This window comes from Apus apus, chromosome 25 (assembly GCF_020740795.1).
Source record: "Apus apus isolate bApuApu2 chromosome 25, bApuApu2.pri.cur, whole genome shotgun sequence".
NCBI lineage: Eukaryota > Metazoa > Chordata > Aves > Apodiformes > Apodidae > Apus > Apus apus.
This window is the reverse complement of record NC_067306.1, coordinates 943,846-953,891: the sequence shown is the minus strand read 5'-3', so window position 1 is coordinate 953,891 and position 10,046 is coordinate 943,846. Positions and strand designations below refer to the sequence as shown.

General features: G+C 49.7%; 1 protein-coding gene across 1 annotated transcript; it reads right to left on the bottom strand.

Moving 5' to 3' along the window:
* Positions 1–2,067: 2,067 nt before the first annotated feature.
* Positions 2,068–9,727, bottom strand: CCR7 (C-C motif chemokine receptor 7). Its single transcript, XM_051640179.1, has 3 exons — positions 9,718–9,727; positions 4,832–4,881; positions 2,068–3,165 (listed from the first exon to the last, which is right to left on the bottom strand). Exons 1-3 carry the CDS (start codon positions 9,725–9,727, stop codon positions 2,101–2,103), a joined length of 1,125 nt encoding a protein of 374 aa, XP_051496139.1. The 3' UTR covers positions 2,068–2,100.
* Positions 9,728–10,046: the final 319 nt, after the last annotated feature.

The following is a 10,046-nucleotide window of genomic DNA, read 5'->3' as shown; positions in this document are numbered from 1 at the left end:
GTCTCAAAACCAGCTAATTGGATTCCGTCCTGTGAAGGTGGATTTTCATTCACTGGTCTCTAAAGAAATGTTTTCTGACCTATGATCCTGAGACTTCCCTGTATCGCTCCTCGTGGATCGTCATGTGGCACTGGAAACAGCGTGACTGTTTATTGAGTGTGTTGTGCTCTGTCTCTCTACTGGAACATGCCATATGGTTCCCACAGGACCCTTCACTGCTGCTGGGGATGAGGCTGCACCTCCCCAGAGCCTGCTCCTCCCTGCACTGGGAGCAGAGCCTGGCCAGGACCTTTCTCTGGCTCTGGCAGAGCTGTGTGCTCCAGGGGTCAGAGCATGAGAGTCAATAACAGATGCGGGAACAATTGCAGCAACTCCTCCCCACTTGACATTCAGATGTCCCAGGGCAGCAGTTCCCAGGGTGTTCATCTGTCGGTGGGATCTTCGCTCTTCTAGTAAATGCACCAACTGGCAGTACATTCTGGGCTGCTTTTCAAGGTCTTATTTTACATTACAATAATCTGTTGTTCAGCTGCCATGTTCCTTTCAAGTACATGACCCTGGCAGTAATCTTCAACCCATGACTGTTGTTCGCATTTAAATCCAGCCACAGTGAATGGCATCTGTACCAGCACTGACAGTAGGAATGCAAACCACGTTTTCAATAGCTTATAAGTGAAATACATATCTGACTTGAAAGCCAGCTGCTAAAGTCCTTCTAGAAAGACACTTGTATTGGGAAGGAAGAAGAAGACCCACGTTCTTGTTTGTCTCTTGCAAGCAAGAGCAGAGAATTCTCTGTATGTGTATTTGAAAACGAGCAGCCTGTGTCCATAGCAGCCGATAAAGCTCAGTGCAGACAATCTTCAGATACTGCCAGGCTGAAGTGGTTGGACCATGGGCACAACTATATCCTGAATTTAAGCATCTTGCCTTAAGAAATGCATAAGGATTCACCCTGAGCTTTAATCTTTAAAATTCTGAGGCCTCTGGTACCAGTCACTAGTCCAGGTGGTTTCTGTCAAGTGAGTGAGTGAACAGCTGTACACTGTGCCAGGAGGGATGATGCCCTTGGGGCAGGCTCGATGGCTGCATGGTAAAAATGTGTTATAAGGACCTAGTTGGACTGGTGCAAAAGTGTGACTCTTAGTTCAAGTTTGTATTTTTGGTGATTGGAAAAACACTGGTTATTTGGAGCTTGTAACTAATTTTGTCTTTGTGCAGAAAGTTTGAGTCTGAGCTGTGTGAACTACCTGCATGAGTCCTGTGCAGGCAAATACTCTTACCTGTTCAGAAGCTGCAGGAGACTTTATTTCCAGAGTGGAGCAGCATTGCTAAAGAATTAGAATCAATGTTGGAATGGAATAACTTGTGCTCCATAGGATGCAGCTTCTTTATAGCTGGAACACCAGATACAGGCAGAAGTGAAGTGGAATTTGTGCTTTTCCTGACAAATGAATGGGTTGCCACAATAATATATACAAAGTTAGTGAAATCATGTATATCCTATGTATGGATTTAGTACTTGTGGGGGATGGTAGAGCAGAGGGTTGCATCCTAGGATACCTCACAGCTTATTTTGCATATTGGATTGGGCTGGGAGTCTGAGGCTGCTGGTGCTTTTTGCTTTGAAGACCAAGTCCATGCAGCAGGGATCATTTTTGTGGCATTGGGAGAGCAATAAGTGGTCTTGTTAAAAGCAACATTCTAAGCAAGGATCATGCTCTTGGAAGTTCAGCTCTAAAACAAGCAATTCTGTTGCACAAATGTCTGTTTCTCTTGGTATGTGTTGCTTTTAAGGAAAATATTATATTTTGGGTGTTTCTCATTTTGACTAGGAAAGACTAAAATAAAGGTGTGATGATAAACTCCAGACTTGCTGGTCTTCCTCTCCCTTGCTTTGCTCTCAGTCACAGTTTTATTGAAGTCTCATTTGGGGGAGTTTGGCTAGCAGTGTTCATTGCCTGAAGTAGGGGAGGTTCCTGGGTTTCCTCCTGCAGGCACCTTTCCTGCAGCAGTGGCAGGTTTTGCTCCACAAATAGTTCAGAAGTCTACAAAACTGCTCCAGCCTTCTGCTTGGTCAAAGCCTGCCTGGAGCTCAGCTCATGGGGAGAAGGTGGTGGTGGTCTCTGTCTCCAGGGCAGAGGAATACCTCTTGCTGTCACGGCAGGTGGTCAGCTGCCAGAGACGCTCCTGGCTCAGGCAGCCCAGCTCCTTCAGAAGCTTGAAGAGGTCGTTGCGGAATTTGACGCCGATGAAGGCGTAGAGGAAGGGATTGAGGCAGCATCGGAAGCAGGCCAGGGTGTAGGTCACGTCATCTGCTATGTCCAGCTTCTTGCTCTCCTCACATGAACTGGTGTTGTTGAAAGCTGAGATGGTCTTGGCCAGCATGATGCCGTTGTAGGGCAGCTGGAAGACAACGAAGACAATTACCACAGCGATGATGACCTTGATGGCTTTATTCTTCTCAAAGTTGCGTGCCTGCAGTAACGTTTTGATGATGATGAGGTAGCAGACACACATGACCAGCAGGGGAAATAAGAAGCCAAAAATCATTTGTGACACTTTGATGCCAGTGCTGAAGGCCTTCAAGTCGTTCGCAATGATGGAACAACGGGGATGGTGGCTTGATTCATTCACACCACTGTGAACCAGCTCAGGGATTGAGAGGATGAAGGCCAGGAGCCAAATGAGGATGCATGTGACCTTGCTAATGAATATCATCCGGGGACGGAAGCGGTGGGCTGAGGCAGCCTGAACGATGGCGAAGTACCTGTCGATGCTGATAGACAGGAGGAGCAGCATCCCACTGAAGAAACTCATTTTGCAGATGCAATAGACAGCCTTGCAGGCAAACTCCCCAAAAAGCCAGTACATGGCTGCGCTTGTGGCCCAGAAGGGGAGGGTCAGCAAGAAGAGGATGTCTGCCAGAGCCAAGTTCAGCAAATAGATGTCTGTCATCGTCTTGAGCCTCTTGAAGTAGATGTAGGTGAGCATCACCAGCCCATTCCCCAGCAGCCCTGTGAAGCAGATGAGGGAGTACATGGCTGGGAGGAAGGCAGCGCGGAAGTTACGGACTTCCTCCTTCTCACACAGGGTCTCAAACATGCTGTAGTCGATGGTGGTGTTGAAGTCATAGTCATCAGTGACATTGTTCCCAGCGCAGAACTAGAAGAGGGAAGAAAAAGAGAGTATTTTGGGACAGGTGCTGTGCTGGGAAGGGGGCCTGGGGCTTGGCTGCAGAGCAGGCAGGAGGACTCGGCCATGGTCTGCAGAGAAGTCCCAGGGAGTTCCCAAGCATTGGCTCATGCCCACAATCATGAACAGAGCTGACAAGTTCTTGGGGCTGAAAATGTTTCCTGTAAGTATGTGGAGTTTGGGGAATTTTGGGGCTTGAAATGGGAATTTCACAAGAAATGTTCAGTGCTCAGCCAAAGCAGCACCTGCAAACTCTCACACATGTGGCTGCTCTGGGATGGTTCAGCTCTAAGTACAGCCAGCTGTTGCATAAAATGGGAAAAATAATACATCCCTCAGCATTGTCCTTCTCTTGGCAGGGACAACATTTCTTCTTGACTGGCTCTACTTGTTAGTTTTCTAACTTCAGTGTTGCCTCCCTTCTCCCATCAGAGAGATTCCTAGTGCTCCTGTTCCCTTCTCACTGGTGCCAGTGCCAGAAGAGTGCCCTGTTCTGCCACCCTGTCCCCTGGAATGGGCTGAGCCTGTGGAGTGGCTGGAACAGCACTGCCAGGGAAGGGCTCCCTGGGAGGACAGAGCCAGAGCCTCCCTGGGCTGTTTTTTCCACAGCATTGGTGGTGTGCCTGGCTGTGAGGGAGCAGCCAGGGGGGCAGGAAACTGCTGCTGTGTTGTTGCCGACACGCTGCCGGTGTCTCATTCCGGCCCCTACCCCTGATTGTAAGTTCTGATTATTGTTATTTCATCTTCCTACACTGCCATAACCTACAGGGCAGGGGGAACTTGTGGTATCTGTGCCCTGCTTTTTTGTGACTTATTAGCTTCCAGCACCCTCTCCATGGCAGCGAGATGAAAGGTTTCCCCTGGATACCTCTGCCCGTTATCACTGCCTATCTTTGCGCGTTCTCCCTCTCGGCAAGCTCGGCCTGCACCACATCCTGCTGGCTCCCAGGGCCTGGCACCAGAAGTGAAAGGGAAAATCAGTGGTTGCTAACCCCTCCGTGAAAAGCAGCGGCTGCAGAGCCCTCCCTGCGCTGCCGAGCCCCTCGCAGAGCTGGGCGCTGCGGCCGAGGCTGCTCCGGTAGCTGTGGGAATGTGAGTGCCAGGGCCTGGTCCCAGTTCAGGAGCAGGTCTTGGGGCTTTGGGTTCTCCTTCCCGCTTCAGATGTACCCAGAGCAGGAACAGGTGGAGGAAGATGCTGAACTCTTGCTCCTGGGGCTGGCCGGCGCTGCCCTGTGCCCAGCCCCAGCGCTTCAGGTGTTGGCGAGGAGCGGTGAGCTGGCTTGTGAGCATGGGAGGCTCTTGTCTTTCCTGAAAATGCTCATTTTGGTGCTAGAAGGAGACTTGGTTCTAACAGCCCAGGCTGTCTTAAAATCACTGTATGTGTCATTGTTTCTGTTCTCTCTTTGTTTTCATTCTTGTTAGTGTTTCCTCTGGTTTCCAGCGCAGCTCTGTGGGTCACTGCCCACCTCGGCACGGCTGGGCTCGGGGGAGCAGCCCTGTCCTCCCAGCAGCCCTGTCCCCACACCTCCACAGGGCTGTGGGTGGCTGTTTTTTGCCTGGCATAGTTTTCAAGATCTCCCTCTACCCACAACACAAATGCAGCTGTATTTCAACCATGTTGTATTTAACTTCTTACCTGAAAAATTAGAGGAAGGCTGAAAATAAGGGTGACCTTTAGCTGCTGACCTGCAGGAGGAGACACTGTGTTAGTGTTAGCAGTTGAGTGGGGGTTTCCACATGATGCCCACTGAAAAGCAGTGGTAGTGTACTTGACCATGGCGTGCTCAACCCTGCCAAACCCCCTTCAGCTGGGTGAGCTCAAACCCAATGAAGATGCCAACAGGATAACCCAGGGCCGCATAACAAGTCACTGTCAGAGCATGGGCTGCCTCAGGAGTCTGGGCCCTCCTGTTTCATCTGTGAAGGCTGATAGCTAAGGACAGGTAACCCCTGCATAGTGTAACCATTTTTATTTTGTACATAAATTTTTTCTCCTGCAGACAGTTAGCAGCCAGCCTCCTGTGCCACTCAACCCACCTAACAGCATAGAGCTGTGAGTGCAGTAAGCTTGGCTCAGGTGTTCCCTGCAGGGTGGTGGCTGGGCTGCAGAACAGGAAGGCTCTGAGCCCTGCAGGGTAGATGGGGCTGAAGCTGGCTGAAATTTACTGCTTGTCTCTAAATGTCAGAGTTTGCTTCTGCTGCCTTTGGACATGGAGATGCAGGATGCTGACAGCTGGGAGGAAAAAATTAAACTCAGAGCCAGATGTGATACTTGTGAGAGCAATCTCAGACAAGCAGTTCTTCCTGCTGTGGTTAGCAGGGCACAGAGGCCAGTGAAAGCTTTCTCTGTGCTCTATTTAAAGCATTTACCAGCATCTTCCTCAGGCAGTTGCAACTGAAAGTTGCTCAAGCTCCAGTGAGAGCTGGTAACTGTGAGAATGTCCTGGCCTCTGCTCTGGCAAAAGCACGTGCCCTTCCTTGAGGGAGAGCTGGTGTCTGCTGTTCTGAGCATCGTGCTGCTCATCCTGGGATACCTCTCCAGGCACTGGCCAGTTCCCCAAGCTGCAGCCCCTCGCTTTGCTGCTCATTGCCTGGCCCAGGACTACTGAGTTGGGACAGAGGCAGGAGGTGCCTTTGGCTCTCAGCTTCTTGTTTCTTGTAGGGAGTGTGGTGTTCTCCTGGCTTGTTTGTTCATGAATGTGACTGATTCTTTGCCCCTCTTGTGCTTAGCAGTCGGGTGTCCACAGCTCTGTTCTGTTTCTTTGCAGAGCTCCTTGGCACCCTGCCCTGCTCAGGTATGGCACTGGACCAAGAGGATGAACTTCTACTACGTCAGGTAACTGCAACCATTGTGCCAGTATCACATGCAGTAGTGTCACTAATAACAGAAACAGTTATTTGGTGTCTGTGATTGCGGAGACTTGTTTATATGAGTGGTGATGTGTGGGTGAGAGATCCTCAGCCACACGTGAAAAAACTCACACTTCTCCCCAGAGCTGTTTGTCAGCTTCCCACTCTGTCTTGTAGAAGTTTGTGCCTCGCCTTCTCCCCCTTATTTTTGTTTTTTATACTGCTGCAGCTGGGTGCTCATACACCCCTCACCTTCTCTGCGTCTTCCTGGGGGAATCTGAAAAGTGTAAGAGTGCCTTGCCAGGCTAGTTGGCAGTCAGGAGCAGAGTGTGCCAAGGCTGGGCTTGAGGAGTAAGGGGGGAGGCTTGGTTAAATGCCTCTGTCTGTATTTTCTGTCTGATGGCTTTCACTCTGACCAGTCCCAGACTGCAGGAAGAGGTCTGGTGAGGATCTGGTGCAGCCATCTTGCCCTTCAAGCTGCTGATCTAACTTCTGTGTGTTACACACAGGAAATAAACCAAAAGCCCAAACCATTAAAGCCTGCTATGTGAAGTGAAGCAAGCCTAGGCAGTAATTGCCCTGGGATACAGGCATGGGGGCCAAAACAACCCCAGCCATCGGAGTCTTTGGTCTTCTGTTCCACCTTCTTACTAGCCTGGTTTCCTGGGGACTCCTGGAGTTGGTGGGGAATGATTACCTCTTCTGGCCCACCTCACTGGAAGGGCACCAAGCTAAATGCCACTCCATCAGCACTGCTCTTGGCATCGCTGGGTCTGCAGTTTCCAGCCACCTCCTGCGAGGGACGCGGTGCCGGGTGATGCCCCAGCAGCGCCAGCCCAGGGGGCTGCCCCCTCAGCACGGTACCACCTGCCTCTGCTTTCTTTTGCATCTCCTTTTGAAGCCCCAGGACCAACCCAGGCCTTACTCTGAAAAGTTGTGAGTGTGCAGCCCTGGTGAGTTGCTGTTCTGTTCTCTTTCTTAACACGCTGTGACGTGACTAACGCGATAGGACTGATAAAGTGACTCAGCCATCGATCCTGAAACAGTTCAGTGCAGTATGATTCCTTTGAAGATTTCTCACCCTTTTTTCCCCCCCCTCTTGGTTGCTGTTTCAAGTGTCTTAAATGTCAAACGATTTTTCAATACTAAAAAAGCTTCCACTGTTTCTCTCTCTTTCTGTCCCCTCACCTCAGCTTACACATTTGGGGAGGCACAGCCAGAGGCAGAGCAGCCTCGTGGTCCTCCCACACCAGTCTGGGCAGCACGTCCCAGTGTCACCAGATTCAGGCAGACTGGACAAAACTTGCTTCTCCCTGCAGTGAGGTCTTTGGGGTCCAGGCTGGCAGGGGGAGGGAGGAGAAGAAAATGAGTTGCAGAGAGGAAATGGGACGTGCTCTGGAGTTTAATAGGCAATTTTAGGTGGCTGTCTTACCTTTTCTTTCTTTCTTTTTTTTCTTTTTTTTTTTTTTTCCTCCTCTGGCAGTTCTCTGCTGTGGGTATTTTCTTAAAAGTTTTGTTCCTCAAAATATTAAGGAAAAAAAACCCCTCAGAAGTCCCCACAAACAGTTGAACTAGAAACCTCAATTATAAAAAGTCAACAAAACCCCATTACAGCAAATGAGTCAGAGCTTTCTAAAGCCCCTGTCAGCCCCTGTCCCTCAGGTGGGGATGCTGGGGTGTGCTGCACCTCTCAAGGGCAAGGAGACCTGGGAAAGGTGGAATGGAGAATTGTGCAGATCAAAGAGGGAAGGGGTCTGGTCTCTGCTGCCAATGGCAGGGCTTGGAGGGAGGGAATTAAAAATCTTTCTCCATAGGGAACTCCAGCCCTTGACATCTGGCCAGGTGTTAAGGCTCCCTGGATAGCAAAGGGAAGGCAGCAGGTGTTTTGAGGCAGGGTCCAGGCCTCTGGGTGCAGTTCATGCCAGAGCGGTCGCTACGCTTGGACAGGTGAATCCAACCCAGTGTATCTGAATGTCCCTCAGCATCAGCAGCTGATCTTAAGGAAATTAAAAGAAGCTGTAGCAGCAGTGAATCTCCCCAGACATGCCCAGAAAAGCTTCTAACAATAAGAAGCACGTGGTAGCAGAAGGTCTGCACCGAGGAGGAAAGAGGAGCTTTCTAGAGGAGCAGCAGCATGACCGTGCAGGGTGTTTACAGCTGAACAGAATCCTGCAGAATGAAACCTACCCCAGCAGGTCAGGCTTTAGCCAGAGCCAGCTGCTGGAGCTGAGGAATGCACCAAGTGAAAAGCAGAAGTGGGAATGCTTTAGGGAGCATGGGCAAAGCTGAGCAAACCTGCTCTGGCTAAACCCTCCTGGTGAGAGACTGTTCTTCTGTTGGCCAGAACTGCAAAGCAAGAAGTTTCAGTCTGGAGCCCCTTGGCGTATGCGTAGGCAGTGAGTAATGTGCTGTTTATGTCTTCAAAGATGTATCAGTTTCTGGTGCCTCTTCACCATCAGTATAGTAAGCTTTTGGGGAAAGAACTGGATAATTCTGAGAAAAATTCATCATACCTCAATGATACAATGATTATTGGCAGTTAACAGCTCAGTGCCTACTCTCTCCCCGCTCCCCTTTGCTTCTTACAACTGGCAGAGGAAGACAACATCATTTCAGGAGTGATCAGACCCACAGAAACCAAGTCAGGGTTCTGTTTCATGTGTTCATAGTTACAGAAGAAAGTTAATCATCTGCCTTAACTCCTTTTAGGAAAGACAAGATAAGCAGAGAGAAACAAGTTAAAAAATTTGATTCTTAAGACTGCCAATCATAGAATAATTTTGGTTGAAAAAGACCTTTATCATGTTTCCTACATAATTGTAAAAAAAAAAAAGGCAATTTTCCAGTGCTGTGAAGTATTTCTTTTAGAATATGTCTCTAATATAGTTGTAGGACAAAAAACTCAAAGCAGGAATACAGTCATACTCTTCTTGTCAGATTCTTGCTAATTCTTTCTATTTTGTGTCGTACAATTAGATCAAGTCAGAACAGCTCTACCCTCCAGTACTGAGCCCCTTAAAACAAGAACCTGCAAAGCACCTGCATGATATTGTGGAGGCCAGAAGTTTAAATGAGGCGAGTGGGCCCAGCTGGGGTTTGATGTGTTGGTTTGGATGGAGGGAATTAAAGATCAGGGATTTCCTAAGCCATTGATCGCTAGAAGCTGCAAGGATGCATCCAGCAGAGCATTCCCTCTGCCCCCTCCCTGCTTCTGCCCAAGGGTCCTGTTGTTCCCAGTCCCTCCAGCTTGCACCACTGGAGCATTCTGCATCCCCCAGCTGCTTTTCCCCAGTGTCCCCTTCAGGGCCAGGACAGCTCCACGCAGGGCTCAGCCAGGCTGCACTGTCTGTGGCTTCACTCTCAGGCCCTGCCCGTGGGACACCCCTGGGCTCCATCCAGGGAAGTCCCTGCCTGGAAAAGGAGGGCTAGTTTGGGGGCTGAACCAGCACACAAGAAGTGGGTTATTTTCCCAGTGGTACCAGATTAGCCCTCTGTGTGGTTTGGCATGAACCACCAAGTTTTTACATCTTAATTACTTCAAAGAAGGAGAACTTTTTATGTTGTTCAAAATACTCTGTGAAAAGTGCATTATCCTTGTGTCACAGAGCATGAATTTGGGCATTATTAATAAAGCTGAAGACAACAGCCAGAGGCTGCAGAGCAGGTACTCACCACCATCCATGGTCTTGTTTCAAACAGAAATGCAGTCACAAGGTGAGGAAGAGCATCATCTGTTCCCACGCAGCAGCTCCTGCCAGGGACCCTCTTTGGGAAACTTGGGCTTTTATACTTCCTGTACCTCTGCAAGAGGCTCCTGACACGCCCTGGTGTCTCTGACATTTTGTAGACCCTCCTCCTCCTCTTGTCTTACCAGTCCAGAAGAGCTGCACTATGTGCTGTGCTGCCCTCGGGCACTCGGCCGTTCAGGTGCTTCCTCACAGACACTTTTTACTGAGCCTCAGGAAAATGAAGAGGGTTCTGCTTTTGCACTGACATGTGAG